Genomic DNA, 22,971 nt, shown 5'->3' on the forward strand with positions numbered 1-22,971 from the left:
CCCTACCACACCCTGCCAATTGCAGCAACCTTCACAGGTGACTGTTACACCGCTAGTTTTGACCACTTCAATGTTTCAGCTCATTTTCTCATCACTTGATAAATAAAACATTCTATATGGCCTGAGGATAGACGCATTTTTAGTTGTTCCACTACATGAGGAACCAGAATATTCTGCAAACCGTATGCAACAAAACCCAACTGCAGCATTCTATAACACATAACAAAGTGCTAGCCCTGGGAGGAATGTCAAGCCACAGATTTTGAGAAAAATTAAATCATGCAGGAAATCAATGTTATCCAAGGTACCAGAGAACAGTACAATTAATTTATAAATGTGCAAATCACGGTTAATTCAGTCGTTCAAATTGAATGTTTTTACTAATTGATAATCTTATTACAATTGCTAGACACCAAGCTATGAGAAGGAAAAATTGAGCAAATATTGAATTGTAATTTATTTTCAGACTAAATGATTTGGGGGGGAGTAAAAAATTACTTTAAGGAAATACAGCAAGTGTCCAATGGCTTCTACAATTTTTACGGATGCGGCACAGTGGAGGAGCTGGTAGAGCTGCTGCCTCACAACGCCAGAGATCTGGGTTCAATCCTGACGTTGGGTGCTGTCTGTGTGGGGTTTACACATTCTCCTTGTGACCGCGTGGGTTTCCGCCAGGTACTCCAATTTCATCCCACAACCTAAAAATGTGCGGGTTTGAAATTTATTTATGCTCTGTAAATTGCCCCTAGAATGTAGGGAGCAGATGAGAAAGTGGGATAACAAAGAATTAGTGTGAACAGGTTGGCAAGGATTCAGTTGGCTGAAACTCTAAACTAAGTGCATCATAAAAAAAAACCCTTTCTGGAAGCATCACAGCTTGGTATGGCAAAATTTCCAGTTTGGAACTTCATGATTACATCTATGAATCATGTCCTGTTTGACACACAAACTTTCAACTTCATCTATACTTCTTGCTGCCTCGGGAAAGCAGCCAACATAATCAAGGACCACTCACCACCCCCCCCCCCCCCCCCCCCCCCCCCCCAGTCATTCTTTCATCTACCCTTTTCCAACAAGCAGAAGATACAAAAGCTTAAAATCACATACCACGTGATTCAAGAACAACTTCCCCCAGTTATCAGACGCTTAAACGGATCTCTCATGTGCTAAGGATGAAGTCCGGATCTTCCAATCTACCTTATTATGGCCCTTGCACTTTTTAAATCTGCATTATCACTGTAGCTCAGAGCATATACTGTCATAATTTTATCTTTTGCTTTACCTGATATGCTCATATTTGTTATGATTTGCCTGGATAACGCATGGAACAAATTGTTTTATTGTACAAGAGACGATAATAAACCAATATCAAATAGTTCAGATGCTGCATTTTAAACACCTTTCCCTCTCAGGCCATCGTTGTGCTTTTTTAACTATTCAAAATTTGAGTCATTCAGATGAAAGAGTAGCACAGAACATGTGACACTGGAAATGTGACAGATACCGCAGCCTGATTATTTATTATACGATAGATCATAGGATGTGGAGATGACATCCTGCCTTCACAACTCTTTTGTGTGATGTTACCATTCACACGACTTTATGAATACATTATAAAAATGATGAAGCCCAGCAGTGGAATGAGTCAGAGCCTACAGTTTTTATAGAAGTGAATCACAGATGTATATGTTCAGTATATTGGCAGTTGCATGTATTGAATGTTCACTAATGTACATTTGCCAGCTTATGTGGGCCGACTTCTTGATATATTTGCTGTTACACGTTGCTTTCATTAGCAGTCTCCTGCTCCACCATAAATTTCTCGTTTTTTGGGATGAGCATTAAGTATGTTAGCTGTTTAGTTCAGGTGAACTTTAAGAAGTTTTAGTTAACTCTCTGCTGCCTTCGGTCCTACATACATCATATTCTGAAGATCAAATCTTTGAGATGACATTCATCTGACATATACAAAATGTCACTGGCCCACCAAAGTAATACTGTCAGGGTTTTGCTTCAAGTTGGGGTAGGTTTCCTCCCACACTCCAAAACCATACTGCGGTTAACCAAATAAATAACTTAGGTTATTTGACTTCAGTAAAAATTGTATATTGTCCCTTGTGTGTAGGATAGTGTACGGGGATCAATGTTTGGCACTGACTAGGTGGGCCAAAGGGCCTGTTTCCGCATTGTATCACTAAACTAAACATAAGTGCACCTGTACTTAATGCATCTAAATGATTATTGAGGTAAGGAGGGGCAGTGGCCTGGGTCTCTGCTGATGCCCTCCCCTGCACACTTTAGTCAGCACATTAACCAATGGTGTTTAGGTCTCGACCCGAAACGTCACCTATTCTTTTTATCCAGAGATGCTGTCTGACCCGCTGAGTTACTCCAGTTTTTTGTGTCTATCTTTGGTGTTCAGCAACTTCCATTCCTTGCCACTTAATTTGTGTGGAGATGCATAGATCCTCCTGATCCTCCATATCATTTTGGGAGAAGTTTTTGTGAGACTTTGGCTTTCTTCTATCCTTAATTTATTCTGAACACAATCTGCCATCATTGACATTTGGAATGTGCCTGATGGATTCCTGATTGATCTTTGCCTCACTATCTAGCTGTTATAACTACCCGTGGCATTTGATGTTTGTCCTATTGTCGTCTTGGGCTTGTTCCCTCGTAGAAGGGACACAATCTAGTGAATGATGTAAGTTTTAAGGAGATTTTTAACCCCAGAAAGAAAGATCAACTAAACAACGCAATTGAAAATATGTTGTAGATCAATTTCAGATTGCTTAAATATAATGCAATCTTCAGCAAATAAAAGTTTGTAAATGCATTTTAGTTTAACTAGCACTGAAAATCCTGCTAGCTGCCTGAAAATGTATGTATATGTACTGATTTAAATCTCTTACAGCATCACCCAGCACAACCGTGAGAAAGCTGAAGGAAAGTGTGAAGGATTTGCATTTATATTGGCACCTTATTATGCCTTTACAAACATTTCAAGTTTGAATTACATTGAAGTGCCATGACTGTTAATGTGGGCAAATATGGAAGTCATTATGTACACAGCTGATCCCAGAATGCGATGAGTCACTCATCTACGGAATAGGAGGAGAGAGCATAGTTGGCTGGGATATTGTGAGGACATTCCTTTTCTTTGAATAGTGATAGAGAATCTTCAGCATCCTCTAAATCATGCTAACTGGCTGCTCTTATCAGTTCTTCAAAAATAGACTAATTGACAATACATTACTGCCCTGCATTAACATTGGATTATGTAGTCTTGTCCTGGTGCTCTCACCAGTTCTTACAGAGGTGCCTCGTTGTTGCAACGAGTTCACCACGACAATTTGTTAGTTGCTATGAAAAAGAGCTTCCCTGTTAACTGAGTGGAAAACCTTTTAATATTAATGATTACTGAATGGCCGGTATTTCTCCTCCATGTGTACAACCATGTCTGTACAACAATTCACCACGCACAACAACAACAGCAAACATCTTGAATCTGTGTTCACTGGATAGCAACCATAGTGTCAGTCAAAACAGTTTTCCTTATCCCATCATACCACTCATGATTTTAATCCTCTCTGTAGAAATCTTCCCTTAACCCTCTCTGCTCAATGGTGAAAGATATCCAGCAGTCTCCACATAACTGAAGTTACACAAAATTGCTGGAGAAACTCAGCGGGTGCAGCAGCATCTATGGAGCGAAGGAAATAGGCGACGTTTCGGGCCGAAACCCTTCTTCAGGCTGAACATAACTGAAGTTGCTTTGTCACCAATAACATGTTAGCAACAGCACAACTTTCACTGTGAGGTTTTCAGACATGAACCTTGGATTGAAAGACTTTAGCTTCCCATAAACCTTTGTATTCTTGGGTATATATATTTTAGTTTTTGTTTACTGTCACAGTAAAATAGTACCCATATGAATAGCTAAGACAAAAATAGAGCAGATGTCATTTCCAGCTATTTTAAATAATTTAGCATATCATTCAATTTGTCAATAATTCCCAGCTCTCATTAATTGTTCATATATATTATTTTTATTTTTTTATTTGTTTTAATGCTGTAAGGAAGCACTACTTCTGTTTGTGGTTGATTAGAGTTCTCCAGATTAACTACTAGACTGTCTTAAAATTTAATGTGCAGGGAGACAAGTGATTTTTAGGTGTAGACTTAGTGTTACCTCAATAAAAGAAAGTCTCATCATAACACTCGACCTCTGCTTTATACCAACTGGGTCCTCATAGGCAGGGACACACCCACTGCTTTCTCAGCTGTATCTGCATCAATAAAATCTTCACTTCCTGTACCTCAGGTGGTGAAGACTTCAACAGGATACTCTAACTTACACAATACCTTAATCAAGGTCTCAAAGTGCAGTTTAGTTTAGTTTAGTTGGGAAATACCGATCTCCCGTACACTAGTTCTATCCTACACACTAAGCACGATTTACAGAAGCCAATTAACCTACAAAATTGCACATATTTGATAGTTGATTATGATGAAGTTTGAAATTGACTGAACAGTTTGTGCCGCACAAAACTCTGTAAGCAGTAATTAGAGAACAACTCTGATTGCAATATCAATATGTCAACTTTTAATGTGCATGTTGCAGTGTTGGTGTTTCATCTGACCCCTCACTGGCACCCAGCTCAGTGTCACTGTGTATCTCCTGAGAAGTACTACCTCTTCTGGCTATAATGAGGGGCAAATACTAATTTGATCAATTATTGATTTCTCACAAACCCAGTTGAGTGGGTATATAAGAACAAATAAATATAGTCATAGAAAATAGGAACATTGATGGTGTGTATTCAGAATATGAGAAAGATTGGTTTTATTGAAGTTGGTTATGTGAAGTTTGGCTGGAGAAATCAAAAAAACTCAGAGAGCTCCCAGAGAAATAGAATATTTGTTATAAAATTTTAACATGAAGATCTAAGCTCCCAACCCATATGTTATGTATATTCCTGTAATTATTAATTTACAAGATCAAATGATAATTACAGACAAAACGCTTTTTAAAAATGGCTTCCTTTTATATCTTTGTGAATTAATGGCAACACACAGGCTGTGTTTATACGGCTCACAGCATATCTGCTGTAAATTACCATTAGCAGCAGTTAATGATTTTTAATATATTATTGGAAAGATACTGAAAGTGAGTGTTATTTTGTCACATGCTCTGGATACGAACTGGAACAATTTAATTCCTACTTGCTGGAACTTTACAGGCACATTAGATACAACAAATTATCACTCTTAAATAAACCGGACCATGAGAGTGCAAACACCAGAGCAACAATAGTGGGACAAAGTCTGTAGTGGTTTGGTGCAGAAGGCTATGGTCAGAGTTAAGTAGGGTGGTTCAAATATCTAATGTTGTTGAAGGTAACGGTTATCAGCCTCTTGTGCCTTCTTCTCCGTGATGATAACGGAGAAAGAAGAGAATGTGGCCAGGGTGGTGTAGGTCTTTGATGATATTAACTGCCTTCTTGAGGCAGTGCTTCCTTTTGATGGTGGGGGGGGGGGGGGGGGGGGGGGGGTCAGTACCTTGATGGACCAGGACTATTTCTGCTACCTTCATTTGCATTACTGAACAAGGGCCTGATGTAAAAGTGTGATGTTGAAAGTTCAGGGCATTTAGGGTCCTATTAAGGGAAAGAGCGACGGGCAAGGCAACTGTGGGAGCAAGGAAAAGAAGGAGGCATGGGACAGGTATGGCAGCTGGAATCAAACCTTTCCATGGAGGAGTTTCAGGAACTAAAGAGCATACTTGAGAAGGAAATCAGGAGGGCAGAATCACCACCTCCAGTTTAAATTCCATCTGGAATATTTTGGAGGACCAAGAAACCAAGAACAAAGAAAGGGGGCAGGAGATAACATTGGCAGACCATATTACGGAAAATCCAAAGAGATTTTACGAGTACATTAAGGGAAAGAGGGTAACTGGAGAGAGAATAGGGCCCCTCAAAAACCAAAGCAGTTATCCCTGTGTGGAACCACGGGAGATCGGCTAGGTACCCAATGAGTTTTTCTCCTCTGTTTCTATCATGGAGAAAGACATGAAGACTGAGGAACTTGGGACAATTAATGGAGAGTCTTGAGGTTGATCGAGGAAGTGCTGACTGTTCTAAGGCGCATAAAGGTAGATAAATCTCTTAGGCCCTGACAAGATATATCCGAGGACACTGGGAAACTACAGCAGAAATTGCATGAGCCCTGGCTATGAGTTTTAAGTCATCATTAGACACAGATCATTAGGCTGGAAGACTGGAGGGAGGATAACGTTGCGTCTCTATTTGGGGAGTGCTGGAATTTAAAGCCTGGGAACTACAGAACTGCGAGCCTAACATCTGTGGTAGGCAAGTTTCCGGAGAGGATGCTGAGGGATAGGAAATATATGCATTTGGATAGCTAGGGGCTGATTAGGGATAGTCGGCATGGTATTGTACATGGGAGGTGGGAGGAGGTGCATGGTACACTGTGTGATAGTGGGTAATGATGGGGGGCTGTTTTTCAGATATGAGGCTTGTGACTAGTGGTGTGGCTCAGATTTCGCTGCTGGACCCATTGCTGTTTGTGGTTTATATCAAAGATTTGGATGAGAATCCACAAGGCATGACTTAGTGCAGATGACAAGGGCCATTAGGCAGTGATCCTGGCTTCACTCCTACAGGAGGTGTGGGTTTGTATCCCACTTCTGACACCATGTGCAAAGTACCTATGATACAGAGTCATTATATACCATAACTAGTACTTTAATTTGTATACACACAGAGACTATTGTCTATTCTCTATTGTCATTTCGGACTACTGCTTTGAAGTTCTTAATTAATAAAGCAACACCTCTGCCTCTATCTCACCTGTTCCACCTGTACCCTGGAACATATGTGTAGGAAGGAACTGCAGCTGCTAGTTTACTCCGAAGATAGAGACAAAATGCTGGAGTAACTCAGCGGGACAGGCAGCATCTCTGGTGAGAAGGAATGGGTGATGTTTCAGGTCGAGACCCTTCTTCAGACTGAGACCATTAACATTAAGCTGGAAGTCCTGTCCCTCTCTTAGCCAGTTTTCTGTAGGCTATAATGTCCCAATTGCACATTCCTATCCACCCACGCCTTACCTGTCAGGCCTCTTGGAATAAAACAAATGCAATTCAATCCAACAATCCATCCTCACTCCCTGCCCTGCTCTTGCCTATCCTGTCCACTGAATTTGCTTTCATCACTTTGCATACCAACATCCAGCCTCTCACCTGCCTCAATCCTACATTGGATTCCATCTCCTGTCAATCTAGTTTAAACCCGCACCAACCACGTGGCACTAACTAACCTGCTTGCCAGCATTTTGGTTCCCTTCCATTTCAGAAAGTTCAAACTTTTAATGAAGTAGAGGCATAAGCTTTTTTAGTGGTTGCATCAATGTGGTGGGCCCAGAACAGATCATCCATATATCAAATCAATCTTTTAAATAAAAGTGAAGACCTAATGTGTAAAATTAAACTATTGAGTGAATTAATCTGCTTTACATAGTCTGATTATCTGTCATCTTTTGGCAGATGTAAACAAGTATTGGCCTCAATTCCAAGTATATGTTATATTATGTGAGATCAAATATGCAAAAATATGTATTTCTAGGCATGGCATAACATTTATTAAGCAAAATTGTCTGCGAACACAGTTGTTTTGATAGGTAGAAACTGGGGAATAAATGGCTCTAATTAGTAGCCAACAGATGTTTAACAGTCACTCGAATTGCTTCTTATAGTCCTCTAAGGGTTTATTCCTCCTCAGGGTTTGTATACAAGTTGTCACGTTACAAGGTGATATATTAGGCATGATAATGCAGTATTATATTTTTATGCATTCTTGATCACCGCCTCAGTCATCAAAACTATTCATCAGCACCTTGAGAAGGCCAGCCACATAAGGAATCCAAAGAAACATGGCTACACAGTCGAGAAAATAAAGTGGGTCCTTATACCCACTGAAATAAATCTCTGCAAAGGCTGCTAGAATTTTTTGGAGTCTCATTTTGTCCCAGATTTTGGGCCTTTGATTCTACAGAGTTGATGGAGAACAACAGACTTTACCATCTACGCTGCTCAGTTTCCTTCGCTACAGAAAACTGGACAAAGTGTGACTCTTTTTGTGTAGGTTTACTGGTACTCTCTCATTGGGGCAGCAACAATATAATTGACCTCCAGAGCTTCAAACACAGTGGCTAAGTGGCTAAGGAACTGGGAGAGCTCAGAACATTTGGGCATCGGGAAAATAAGTTAAACCTGATTGTGTGGCCTGGTTTTTTGTTGCTTCTCTGAAAGTACCAGTTGCAAGGGGCTATGCCTGGCAAAGCATTGCTGAACCCCTTTATTCCCCACCAGCAAACCCAATCCCTGTTGGTCTCACTCACATGTGCAGTAAGTCACATGCCCAGTGTTGTGCAAATGCTGATGATACAAGGTTTAAAGACAGATTGCAAAACACAACACCCTGCCCAGAAAATAAGTTTGGCAAATCCACTTCTATGCGTGGCTGGTGTGGGCAACTAAGCAGATCATTAGTTAATCTTTAAGTGTTTAGTTGAACAGACATAAATGGATGTCTGAAGAAGGGCCTCGACCAAAAACGTCACCTATTCCTTTTTTCCAGAGGTGCTGCCTGACCCGCTGAGTTACTCCAGCATTTCGTGTCTATCTTCAGTTTAAACCAGCATCCGCGGTCCTTCCTACGCATAAATGGCTAACTTTGTCCCAGTTAGCTTATTTAATTTGACAGATAATTGAGCAGATAACCTTTGGCAATTTAGATTTTTAATGGAGTGATCCTATTTTGGGGACTCTGTATAATTTTATAATTCCTTGTATTTCTAGTCTACTGATTTCTACCACTTGCACAGCAATGAATATCTTGTCACTTTATGTTGCTTTCTGACTGGTTTCTCATTCAATTAAGTCCCTCTCTAACTATACTCAGCCACTGGTTAAAACCTCTTTCACTTGATTCTGAAACATGCATTATGAATCAGACCATGCTTTTACCAATAGATGTTTCAAATTCGTCAATCATGAATCTCACTGTGGCCATCAGAACTTGCAGCAGACTTAACAGCTGCGCATGGGCAAATTTCACAAAGGTCACAAATCTGCTTTCAATGTAAAGCTACTAAGCAGATTCAGGTCCAATCTCTTCACCTTGAGTTGGTGCATGTCATTCTGTCAGACCTCCCAGTTTTTTTAATTTACCTTTAATTAATTAGGAATCACTAGTGAGATGGAAATTTATAGCTCATCCCTAATTATTCTTAAGGATATTGTAGCGAGTCACAGCCTTGAATCATTTGCAGTCTCTCTACTTAAGGTGCCCTCACTGTGCAGTTGGGTAGATAGTTCCAGGATTTAGACCAGTGATAATGAAAGACTAGTATTATATTCCAAGCCAGGATAATGTGCGACTTGATGAGAAACCTGCAAGGAATGGTAATATCCCAGTACATATTTTGCTCGTATCTTGAACTCAAGGGATTGGGTGATGGGGTTGTTGAGTACGTCCTCCACTTCTACCCCAAAACTGAGCCAGAGAGCCCATTCCTTGCTGGTGGTTCATTCTGCCAGCAACCTCTTGCCATCCGGTATTCCAGGTACAAAGGAAAATCTCCACAACTGCGCCATCCTGAGGAGATATTTAGAATTGCCTTAGGAAGATTAAATGGATGGTGAAGTTGAGGAAGGAGATAAGAGTAAAAGCCAAGATGTGCTGCAAGTTAGCAGAAACGCATCAGACATTAATCATCGCAGAGGAATGCCCCTTAGAGTTCCTTCCTCTGTAGCTTCACTATCAGGACCACCAAACATTCATCCCTGCTTTTTCATCCATTTTCTGATAGCTTTCATTACTGCCTCATTAGAGTTCTATCTCCATAGAAAAGCAGAGAGCAGGAAACAACTTTGCTTCATATATTGTACATTCTATATTCAATTAATTTCCCTTCTCTCAAATTTGAATTAACTTCTACGTGGTCTCAGTATTTTGACCAATGTAATCCTTTGCCTCGCAAAGAGTAATCAATTCAAGTCAAGTCAAGTTTGTTGTCAGATCAGTCTGAAGAAGGGTTTCGGCCCGAAACATTGCCTATTTCCTTCGCTCCATAGATGCTGCTGCACCCGCTGAGTTTCTCCAGCACTTTTGTCTACCTTCAAGTTTGTTGTCAAATTTGCAAGTACATTGAGGTTACAGCTACTATGAATATCTTGCACATAGACACAGCCAATACACAGAAAATAAATTATTCATAAATTACACATGAATTTTGCAAGGCAGTAAAAAGAAAAAAAGAGTGTGCCAACAAAACTAGACATTAATGCAAAACACATTTGAAAAATAAACAAGTCCATGGTAGTGCTTGAGGTGGTCCATGGTATTTTGTTGTCAAGGGTAAGATTAGGTATCTGTTCCTTAATTGGAAACTTTGGAAAATCAGAACATGTTCAAAACATTCATTAAATACACAAAACAGCTCTGGTGACTTTCAATTCCAATTACACATTCTGCTCTGGCCTGAGTAAGGGATGTCCCTGTGGTTTTACTTTTGGAAAGAAAACCCAGGGCAGAGAATCAGATATGTGAAACAAACTGCCAATTGTCCCAATTTGAAGAAGCAGTCCAATGTTAAAGAAGTTTTCTTCTTCTGAACCCCAGAGGCTGAGTGTTTCCCTTGATCTGATGATGAAGGTTTATGTCTCTCCCTTCCTGTACATTAGGACCATCACATCCTCAACCACAACCCTCCTTCCTTTCATCAGGGCTCTCGACACCCCCATCCAAACAGCTTTCAATACAGCCACTGGGCAGCCTCCTGCCAACCGATAAATTCTGCCCCTGACAAACCAACTCCAGAGAGGCAGCTAACATGGCAATCACAAAATCACCACTGCTTTATACTACAGTCGGTAATACGGAGGTGGAGGGATGTTGATACACACCATCCTCTTCCCACCCCACACATCTCCAATCATAATGGGGCTCAAGCTCTTAAATACCCTGAAGATAATTGACTTCAATACTTATTGAACTAATCTGTGAACTAGATTCATCAAACAAGATGAAAGTTATGATGTAATTGAAAGCATAAATGCATAATGCACTCACCAAACAATGTAGAATTATTTACAGTAAACAGCAAGGGATTGTTCAATAGTTAAACCAATGCCAAGCTCCTCCCATTCCTCACCGTTTAATCAGTTTAAACCTGCAGTCACTTCTCATTTTTACTTTATCTAACAATTTATGTGCATACTATTTTCCATTAACATGCAGACCATCTGGTCACATTGAGGACATACCTGTAAAATCAGTCAAATTCCCATTGCGAGATGGCATTTTATTCTGGCATGCAAAAAACTAAAGCCGCCCTTCAACAATACTGGGAAGCAGATGTGCAATGTGAGTTCATACTTTTGAAATGAAGCAGTCTATAGTAATCTTGAATGATTTGCACTATCTGTCTTCAAGCTTCCTGCACTTTGTCTGTTATTGGTGCATCTCCAAGCCACATACAATGTGTGGATGGATATTTGAGTATGGGAGAGCTGATTAGCAAGACAAAGCAATTCAATTTCAAATCTCCAACATGTCAGATGTGACTTTGTTTTGTGAAAAACTTGATGGTTTTGTTACCACAATCTATTTTCCCTTCCCATTCTTTCAAAAATATATATGATTTTACAAGCCATGCCACAACCCTCTGGGAGCATTTTCTTATCGAATCAGTGGGCATTTTAATCCCCCGTTATTAAATGTAGATTGCCTCTTGCAGGGAAGTTGCAGCAACAGCATCACCATCATTAATCCTCTTGTGTGAGCATCACTGCACATTAAGGGCATGAGGCATACTGACAGTTGCTGTCTACATTGACAATCAATGCAGGCAGGAAATCTAACTCAAGACAGAATAAAGCGCCCACATAAAATCCAAACGCCATATGTATATTATAGATAGTAACAGTCAAAGAATGTCTCAAAGAAGTGCGCAGCTACCAAACCAAAACACTAGCTCACAGAAACGAAAAGTATTTTCCTTCATTATTTTCTGGCATGTTACTGAAATGCCGGTATGTCCATGGATAAAGATAATTGCCTTACAACTTAGGCTGAGGACTTCAGTAGCCTTGGCTACCTTTTCCCAGCTTAATTATTATTCGTCCAATTGCTTTAGTGCTCATCTGTTAGTTTAGTTTATGTATTGTCACCCTAGATGACCATGCACACTACCTGCCGCAATTGGCATTTGCCTGCTATTTACTTGTGTTTCAGACCAGCAGATCATTTAAAGGCCTTTTGATGAGATGAGTTGGCAATTTTTTTAATTAATTAGCACAAACAGGGAGAGAATACACAGGTTGCCTTCGGCTTCTTGATGAGAGGGTGATGACGACCAGGAAATCCAGTCCATAGAACACATAACATTGACTCCCCCCCTCCCCAATTCACAAATACCTATTGCCGGAGATGCATCATTTCCCCATTCAGTATCTCAGGGGGGCATTGTTTGGATTGACAAGCTGGACGTCTGAATATGAGGGATTTTGTGCCATACGACAGAGAGAGAAAGAGAGAAGTGTTATTGCAGCACTGGTTTGGCAAGAGAAGAAAAAATACCGAGTCCAATTCATTCTCCCCAATCAGCACTTTTATTGGCCTCAAACTGTGGACAAGCAAAACGTATAGATTAACACAGGAGCCATGAGATTACTAGAGCGCCTAAAGACACCATCTTTCATTCGTAACATAGGGTTTCAAATCTATGGATGCTAGGAGCAATTTCGCAGCAAGCTACTTTCCACAGCCAATTTCCACAAAGCTAGGCTAAAATAAATCACATCAGACAATCCCATTTCCCACTATATCTCACCCTAATTTCCAGCGGAAAAGCAGTTTAGAGGTTTTTGGGGGAATACATGTCTAAAGTCCATTGCATTTGATTCACATTTTCTGAGATATTGTGAACAGCTCTTGTTTCATTGTTGTGTTATTGTGATGCAGATATCCACATGATGAGGTGAACCACCTGAGCTGTGAAGAAGCAAAGCACCATTACGGGGGTGTGATCAGCATCCTTCCATTTGCTCTAGATTACTTAAAAGACGGTATTGGCATCATCGAGTTAGCCCAGTATGAAGCTGCAAAAAATAACAGGTATGATGAGTGCCACAAGAGAGACCAACCAAAAGGCCACAAAGAGAGCAGCGCACAAACTGGTCAAATACCGTCGGAAAATTGTGAAATCGCAGCCATGAAATTGAAAGCATCCATCAAAAAGAAAAATAGGTTATTAATGACCAAAACACCATGGGTACCATCTGGTAAAACCAATGGTCTTTGAGTCTTGCAATATGCAAGCATCCCACTCATCACCACTGTTAGCGCTTGCCTGCACTCCTGATAGCTTAATGCCGTGATTAAACTGCCCAAGCCCTTCCAATCATGTGTCCAGCAGAGAATCACTTGTTACAGACTTCTGCAAAACACATTTTCCGAGTGTTTTCAAAAGAGCTCCTTCAAAAATATATATTTTAAATGCTGCATTTATTGAGGGGTTTTCATGATCACAGGGCATTCTGGAGCATTGTAGAGCTGATGTACTTTTGTGGTCTGGTAACTGTTGTCATGTGAAGAGTGACAAACATCATTGCATACATTGCAATGGCAGATTATCTCATTTTTGTGTGATAAATATCACCCAGGACATCACAGAGAATGTTCTTGTTCATCTTCACTGGATATCAGGATCCACTGCATTCTCCTTAAAGAGAAGGTGGAACCTAAATTTAATCCCTCCAATGAGACAGCCCTCTCTCAGTGCTCCACAGAGTGCTAGCTTTGCCTTTCTGCCCATTGTGTCGTTTGTATACAAAGTGGGGACTGTGACCCTTGGGCGGTCACGGAATGTTAAAAAGTGGGTTGCTGTCACCATTCTTTAGACTTTAGAGACTTTAGTGATACAGCATGCAACCAGGCACTTCAGCCCACCAAGCCCGTGCCAACCAGCGATCACTGGTACACTAGTTCTACCTTACACAGTAGGGACAATTTACAGAAGCCAATTAACCTACAAACCTGCATGTCTTTGGAGTGTGGGAGGGAACTAGAGCACCTGGAGAAAACCCACACGGTCACAGAGAGAACGTGCAAACTCCACACACAGCACCCGTGGTCAGGATCGAAAACCATGTCTCTGGCACTGTGAGGCAGCAGCTCTACCGCTGCTCAACTTATTCCTTGAAATGATTATCAGACCACTGACCAAAGAATGTGTTATTAGTGGATTATGTAGCGCACCATTTTGGTAAAATGAATTGCCTGACAAACTGTGTGAAAACCACTATTCTAAGGTATCACATGAACCCATACCTTTCATCTCCGAGCCACTGAGGTTAGCTATCTAGTTCTCTTCCTTTATATTAGACTTGCATCGATGCAAGGTGTTCAATCCTTGAACTGTGTCAATTTATTAACGGAAATACTAACATGGGGTAGTGTTGGTTATTGCATTGCTGGGCCGCAATAACCTATGTAAAACCACCCAATGTCCCTGCTTCAGATTGCATCCAATGACCTGTGTTGAAAACCCTGTGTCTTTGAGCATATGGCAAGGTGGATTCTATGTTCTGCTCTGCCGACTCTTGTGTATGACTGACTTACGATCTTAGACTGTAAGCCCACGCACAGTCATTTGAGTGGGAGGTGAAAGGGCCCTGTGCAATTGGTCAGTCTCCAGCAGAATCTCCCAATTTCAGGAACTATAGGAAGAAACAGCATGATGGTACACGGTAGTTGTTGCCTTACAGCGACCCGGGTTCGATCCTGACCACAGGTATGGAGTTTGTACTATTTCCCTGTGATCTGCATTGGTTTTCTCCGGGAACTCCAGTTTCCTCCCACACTCCAAAGACATACAGGTCTGTAAGTTAATTGACTTGGTAAAAATTGTAAATTGGCCCTATTGTTGTGTGTAGGATAGTGTTAGTGTGTGGGGATTGATGGTTGGCGCAGACTCAATGGGCCAAAGAGCTTGTTTCCGCACTGTATCCCTAAACTAAACTAAACTAAACTAAAATCACCATTAACCATATAACCATATAACAATTACAGCACGGAAACAGGCCATCTCGGCCCTACAAGTCCGTGCCGAACAACTTTTTTCCCTTAGTCCCACCTGCCTGCACTCATACCATAACCCTCCATTCCCTTCTCATCCATATGCCTATCCAATTTATTTTTAAATGATACCAACGAACCTGCCGCCACCACTTCCACTGGAAGCTCATTCCACACCGCTACCACTCTCTGAGTAAAGAAGTTCCCCCTCATGTTACCCCTAAACCTCTGTCCCTTAATTCTGAAGTCATATCCTCTTGTTTGAATCTTCCCTATTCTCAAAGGGAAAAGCTTGATCACATCAACTCTGTCTATCCCTCTCATCATTTTAAAGACCTCTATCAAGTCCCCCCTTAACCTTCTGCGCTCCAGAGAATAAAGACCTAACTTATTCAACCTATCTCTGTAACTTAGTTGTTGAAACCCAGGCAACATTCTAGTAAATCTCCTCTGTACTCTCTCTATTTTGTTGACATCCTTCCTATAATTGGGCGACCAAAATTGTACACCATACTCCAGATTTGGTCTCACCAATGCCTTGTACAATTTTAACATTACATCCCAGCTTCTATACTCAATGCTCTGATTTATAAAGGCTAGCATACCAAAAGCTTTCTTTACCACCCTATCTATATGAGATTCCACCTTCAAGGAACTATGCACGGTTATTCCCAGATCCCTCTGTTCAACTGTACTCTTCAATTCCCTACCATTTATCATGTACGTCCTATTTTGATTTGTCCTGCCAAGGTGTAACACCTCACATTTATCAGCATTAAACTCCATCTGCCATCTTTCAGCCCATTTTTCCAAATGGCCTAAATCACTCTGTAGACTTTGGAAATCCTCTTCATTATCCACAACACCCTCTATCTTGGTATCATCTGCATACTTACTAATCCAATTTACCACCCCTTCATCCAGATCATTGATGTACATGACAAACAACAAAGGACCCAACACAGATCCCTGAGGCACCCCACTAGTCACCTGCCTCCAACCCGACAAACAGCCATCCACCATTACCCTCTGGCTTCTCCCATTCAGCCACTACTGAATCCATCTTGCTATTCCTGCATTTATACCCAACAGTTTAACCTTCTTAACCAACCTTCCATGAGGAACCTTGTCAAAGGCCTTACTAAAGTCCATATAGACAACATCCACTGCTTTACCCTCGTCAATTTCCCTAGTAACCTCTTCAAAAAATTCAAGAAGATTAGTCAAACATGACCTTCCAGGCACAAATCCATGTTGACTGTTCCTAATCAGACCCTGTTTATCCAGATGCTTATATATATTATCTCTAAGTATCTTTTCCATTAATTTGCCCACCACTGAAGTCAAACTAACAGGTATCATTGTTTAGAGACATGTTAATGATACCGACTTTTCAGTTAAAAATGTTACTGATAGCCTTTCATCCATCAAACAGACACATCTGACTTCCTTCAAATAGATTTTATTTATTTATTTTACCTAAAATGGAGTGGGAGAAAATATTGGGAAAGTTGCTAGCGATCATGGATTTGTTATCTTTGTACCTTAGCGAACAGCAGAAATTGAGTTCAACCACCGAATTAATTTGCGCAACACTGCTTGATTAGAAAGTTATCACTGTCACTGTGTCACTATGTTTTGTTTGAAAATATCATGAGATCTTTAATATATGTGTGCTTATATTTTGTCAATGCGTGTTGCATTATGTTTAATTAGTTAGTAAATTGAGGCTAAATTTCTCGACCAAAATAAATGATCATGAAAGCATCATTTGGTTTTGTTCCAACATTCTCAATGCATTACATAACTAAAGTAAAACTTTGTTTTACATAACAAAACCTTTTGGAGTAAGAGGTATATTTAGGGTTTAAATTATGTTTCAGACGGAGTGTATTTCTTGTTACTGAATAGTTATTCATTTTCCACATGAAATAGAACAAAACTATAGACGTACCCTGGCTTGAGAGGTACCCAGGTTCCAAGTCCCAGTGGGACTTGAAATAAAAACAGAAGATGATGGAAGCATTTCGCAGGAAGGCAGCATCTGCGGAGAGAGAAACAAAATTAACGGTTCAGGCCAATGACCCTTCCCATAACTCAGTTTCTACCAGTTCTGTTCAAAGGTCTTTGCGCTGAAACGTTACCTCTTCTTCTCTCTCCACAGATGCTGCCTGACAGCTGGGAGTTTCCAGTATTTCCTGATTTAATCTTCAATTTCCAGCATGAGCAGTTTTTTTTAAATTTCCACATGGAAAATGTTAGATCTTATTAATTTTTATATATAAGTGCATATAAAATGTGATGCATTACTGAACGAGAATTTTGTTCTTAGTCTTATTTGTACTGTGTAGGCTTTATTATAAAATGTAAATAACACAGTGAGTCTTTGGCTTTGGTGGAATTCAACCCCCTCCCCTTTATGAACTTGAGGAAAGCCCATTGCAAAGGTTAGTCAGTTAGTCTGCTCTTTGTCTCACTGATGTGAAGGAGGCCACATTGAGAGCATTGAATGCAATAAACAAGGTCAGAGGGGATGCTTGTCAGGTTCCTGAATGGCAGTGAAGGAGGAGGTAAAGGTTGCAGGAAAAAGTGTCATTCAAGGTACTCTACTCCTGGTCTGGCTGGCGGGTTGAGAGCAGATATGTGGAATATATAGGATACTAGACCAAGTGCAGACCCGTTGGGTCTGTTTCCCCAACGGCGTTTGCGGGGGGGGGGGGGGGGGGCTGAGGCATCACACTCACATTAACCACCCCCCAAACACACAGGTTGGGGAGGGAGGGGGAGAGGGGTGGGGGGAGAGAGGGGAAGGAGTGGGGAGAGTGGAGGGGGAAGGGGGAGAGAAGAGGAAGAGTGGGGAGGGAGGAGGAGAGGGGTAGGGGGAGTGATGGAAGAGGGACAGAGGGGTAGGGGGAAGGGGCGGGGGGGAGAGAGGGATGGGGGGTGGGGGAGGGATGAGGAGAGGGAGACGAGTGGGGAGGGAGGGAGGGGTAGAGGGGTAGCGGGAGTGGTGGAAGAGGGACGGGGGAGTGGTGGAAGAGGAACAGAGGGGTAGGGGAAGGGGTGGGGGAGAGAGGGGAAGGGAGGGGAAAAGAGGGGTGGGGGAGGAAGAGGGATGGGGTAAGGGGAGAGGAGTGGGGAGGGAGGGGTAGGGGGAGTGGTGGAAGAGGGACAGAGCGGTATGGGGAAGGGGGCGGGGGGAGAGAGGGAAGGGGGTGGGGTAGAGAGGGAAGGGGGGTGGGGGAGAGAGGGATGGGTGGGAGAGGGAGAGGGGTGAGGAGAGGGAAACATAGAAATTAAGTGCAGGAGTAGGCCATTCGGCCCTACGAGCCTGCACCACCATTCAATATGATCATGGCTGATCATCCAACTCAGTATCCTGTACCTGCCTTCTCTCCATACCCCCTGATCCCTTTAGCCACAAGGGCCAGATCTAACTCCCTCTTAAATATAGCCAATGAACTGGCCTCAACTACCTTCTGTGCCAGTGAATTCCAGAGATTCACCACTCTCTGTGTGAAAAATGTTTTTCTCGTCTCGGTCCTAAAAGATTTACCCCTTATCCTTAAACTGTGACCCCTTGTTCTGGACTTCCCCAACATCTGGAACAATCTTCCTGCATCTAGCCTCTCCAACCCCTTAAGAATTTTGTAAGTTTCTATAAGATACCCCCTCAATCTTCTAAAATCTAGCGAGTACAAGCCGAGTCTATCCAGTCTTTATTCATATGAAAGTCCTGACATCCCACGAATCAGTCTGGTGAGCCTTCTCTGTACTCCCTCTATGGCAACAATGTCTTTGAGCATTGGGCATTGTGACATCACACAATGGAACGTTCATCAGGGGCTGGGGCTGCTTCTATGGGTGAGAAGCCAGTATTTTTTGAAATATTGGGGGGGGGGTGGGGGGGGCTGCGGCATCACACTCACATTAACCACCCCCCAAACACACAGGTGGGGGGAGGGGGGGGGTGAGAAGAGTGGAGGGAGGGGAGAGGAGGAGGAGGAAACGGGACAGATTTGGGAGAGAAAGGAGAGCGGGGTAGGGGGTGAGAGAGGTGGATGGGGAGAGAGATGTGGGGGAGGGGGGGATGGGGAGGGAGGGGAAGAGGGAGGGAGGGGGAGAGGGGTGGGGGGAGAGAGGGGAAAGTGGGGAGGGAGAGTGGAGGGGGTGGGGGGAGAGAAGTGGAAGAGTGGGGAGGGAGGAGGAGAGGGGTAGGGGGAGTGATGGAAGACGGACAGAGGGATAGGGGGCGGGGGGAGAGAGGGAAGGGGGTGGGGTAGAGAGGGAAGGGGGGTGGGGGAGAGAGGGATGAGAGAGGGAGAGGGGTGAGGAGAGGGAGGGGGGAGGAGAGAAGGGGGAGAGAAGTGGAAGAGTGGGGAGGGAGGGAGGGGTAGACGGGTAGCGGGAGTGGTGGAAGAGGGACGGGGGAGTGGTGGAAGAGGAACAGAGGGGTAGGAGGAAGGTGTGGGGGAGAGAGGGAAAGGGAGGGGAGAGAGAGGGGTGGGGGACGGAGAGGGGTGGGGTAAGGGGAGAGAAGTGGAAGAGTGGGGAAGGAGGGGTAGGGGGAGTGGTGGAAGAGGGACAGAGGGGTAGGGCGAAGGGGGCGGGGGGAGAGAGGGAAGGGGGGTGGGGGAGAGAGGGATGGGTGGGAGAGGGAGAGGGGTGAGGAGAGGGAAACATAGAAATTAAGTGCAGGAGTAGGCCATTCGGCCCTTTGAGCCTGCACCACCATTCAATATGATCATGGCTGATCATCCAACTCAGTATCCTGTACCTGCCTTCTCTCCATATCCCCTGATCCCTTTAGCCACAAGGGCCACATCTAACTCCCTCTTAAATTCCGATTGGACATATGTGAACATTGGGCATTGTGACATCACACAATGGAACGTTCACCATTGGCTGGGGCTCCTGCAAACGCATATGTAAATGGATCCATTCCGATTGGACATCTGTGAGCATCGGGCATTGTGACATCACACGATGGAACGTTCATCAGGGGCTGGGGCTGGTGCTGCTTCTATGGGTGAGAAGCCAGTTTATTTTTGAAATATTGGGGGGGGGGGGGGGGGGAAGGATTTGATTAAAAACGTGTACTTAAACACGACGAAATGTAATGAGGAGCGGATACTTAGAAAGAAAAGTGAAATCTCTACCTAAATGGAAAAGATGTCGGCGATTCTGCGTCTGGTTTCGGAATTGCAGTGAATCAAAGGAAGAAAGGCGGCCAGCAGCCGTCCATGTAAATGGATCCATTCCGATTGGACATCTGCGAGTATTGGGCATTGTGACATCACACGATGGAACGAATCAAAAGGAAGAAAGGCAGCCGGCAGCCGGACAGACGACAGGCGACAGGCACACAGTTTTATATATTAGATAGATAGATAGATAGATAGATAGATAGATAGATAGATAGATAGATAGATAGATAGATAGATAGATAGATAGATAGATAGATAGATAGATAGATAGATAGATAGATAGATAGATAGATAGATAGATAGATAGATAGATAGATAGATAGATAGATAGATAGATATGGGTGAGGGCTTGATCAACCACTGTGGGGGAGGAAGCGGCTATTCCTGAAAAAAGGAGAACATTTCAGATGTTCTGGAATGGAATGTCTCATTTCAAGAACAGATATGGCAGAGGTGGAAAAGTGAGAGAAAGGGATGGCTTCCTTACAAGGGACAGGGTGGAGAAAAATGTAGTCTAGATAGCTACAAGGTAGGAGTCGTTGTGAATGTCAGTGGATTCTTCGTCTCCTGATATGAAAACAGAGAGATCAAGAAAGGGGAGAGAGGTGTCAGAAATGATTCATGTGAATTTGAGGACAAGATGGAAGGTCGTGGAACGGAGGTAGCACCAATGCAGTCAATAGTGTAGTGGGGAAAGAGTTGGGGTTTGGTGTCAGAGTTGGCTCCACGTAGCCAACACAAAGACTGGTGTAACCAGGGTCCATATGAGTGCCCATGGAGTGGCAAGATTGAGTGGAGGTATGAGGAGATAAGATTAGTAATATCCAGGTTCTGGAGGACCAGAAATTCAGACTTCAGATTTCAGACTCCAGAGTCCAGTGTTGTATCTCATGTCTCAACTTGGTCTTAATGGTGGAGGACCTCGCTTATGTATTTAAGGAAATACCTTGAAAAATGTGCAGTCCTTTATTAAAAAAAACTGCACATACGATCATTAACTCATTTACTATTCCAGGTCCAAATTGCTTATCTCATCTTCCACTTATAATTTGGATCTCAGATGATAAACATAATTTTCAAATGTGTGCACTCTTTGAGAAGCACATGCTTTCGATAGGGGAAAGCAATCATGTGGCTTTTTCTGTGTAATTTATATATTTTCAGTCAGTCCCTACATGTTTCTATCCATACATGAGCCTGCACAATTACGAATGGAATAGCACATGTTTTTCTGCAATGCTTGCCATATTCACGTTCTGGGGTTAGACAGAGATGCTGAGAGAGCAATTCACAAAAGAGGGCATATCTGGGTCAATCTTTATAAAGTACTTTATGAGCAGTGAGTATACTTGAGCTAAGTGTGTATAAGAGAAAGTGGAAGGCTCACTTCTATTGGTAATGAGGAGATTAACCAATCTGTTGGGAGCCTCTTGCCATTGTGCTCTTCCCCTATAAGGCTGATCTCTTACCATTATGCAGGGGTTTTTTCATTTGATATCAAAACAATTGTTGGCCTCAGTGCTGTTGGCTGCAAACCACAGAGATTATTGGCCTTCTGGCTATTTTTATTGAGAGCTCTTTGCTCTCCAACTAACTCTCCTTCACTCCCCGCTGCATCTTCTTCCTCCCCACCCATGGCTCAAGGTTTCAATATTTGTGTCAGAAAAACATCTTGTTGCTTAGATTTCCCATCGTTTCTTTCACCACTCAGAGTTTTGGCAGCTGACTCAATGAATTAACCAACTATGTTCTGCTTGATTGGTTCAGTTGTCTTGTGCCAATGCTCTTGAGGGTTCCGTTGTGGACTCGTTATTGTGAGCATCAAGTATAGACAGCCAGCAGTGAAGCTATCTTATCTCCTTGTATCCAAACATAGGAGACTAATGAACCACAGTGAAATATGGGCTTTGTGCATCAATATTCGTGGACATTAAAGCTCCTTGGACTGACTTTATATCCCTATCTGCAGCATGCAAATATTCACATTTCCCTAAAACCTTGTGAACTCCAGTGGTAGCACCAGAACTGTTTCCATATTTCCATAGAATGACAGAATTTGGCCCTTCGATCAATGCCAACACACAGTAATCCCAATCCTCCACTAGCTTTCACTGTAACTTAGTCTCCTCACACTTCCATCATTCTTTCCCCTGAACCTCAACAATAGGGGAAATTTAACGGACAATTCACTCAACAACCCACATCTTTCGGATGTGGGGAGAAAATGGAGCACGCGGATGAAACCCTCATGTTCACACGGGGAACGTGCAAACTCCACACAGCAGTGCAGTTCAGGATTGAACCTGGATTGCTGCCACTGTAAGGCATAAGTTCTCCTAGCCTAGCCATTAGCCGCCTAGTTTCTGATTAACTTCACAGTTCCAAAGACGTATGAATCTAATGAGTGCCTGCAGAATGTTGAACGAGGTGGGCTTACACTTTATCATGTTACTGACTGGGAAATGGTCTAACAGCAAGAAAAGTTGCCAGAATTGCCGTCACTTTTTTCATGTAGGAGGTGGTTGGAGTCAGCAAAATTCCTCTCAAATTAATGCTCAGTCGTTTACATCAAGGCCTTTAAAGAAGTACCTGACCTT

General features: G+C 42.6%; 1 protein-coding gene across 6 annotated transcripts in view; it reads left to right on the plus strand.

Moving 5' to 3' along the window:
* spaca9 (sperm acrosome associated 9) overlaps positions 1–22,971 on the plus strand; it is a 47,454-nt gene that overhangs the window by 23,201 nt on the left and 1,282 nt on the right. For 3 of the 6 annotated variants that reach the window (XM_033048682.1, XM_033048679.1, XM_033048681.1), the window contains one exon: positions 13,053–13,491. In XM_033048682.1, the coding sequence (XP_032904573.1) occupies positions 13,053–13,392 (340 nt within the window). In that variant the 3' untranslated portion in view covers positions 13,393–13,491. Of the gene's footprint in view, positions 1–2,914; positions 3,629–13,052; positions 13,492–22,971 lie in introns of those variants that run through there. The other 3 variants (XM_033048683.1, XM_033048684.1, XM_033048685.1) reach the window with 2 other exon arrangements.

Source organism: Amblyraja radiata, chromosome 32 (assembly GCF_010909765.2).
Source record: "Amblyraja radiata isolate CabotCenter1 chromosome 32, sAmbRad1.1.pri, whole genome shotgun sequence".
Taxonomy (NCBI): Eukaryota; Metazoa; Chordata; class Chondrichthyes; order Rajiformes; family Rajidae; genus Amblyraja; species Amblyraja radiata.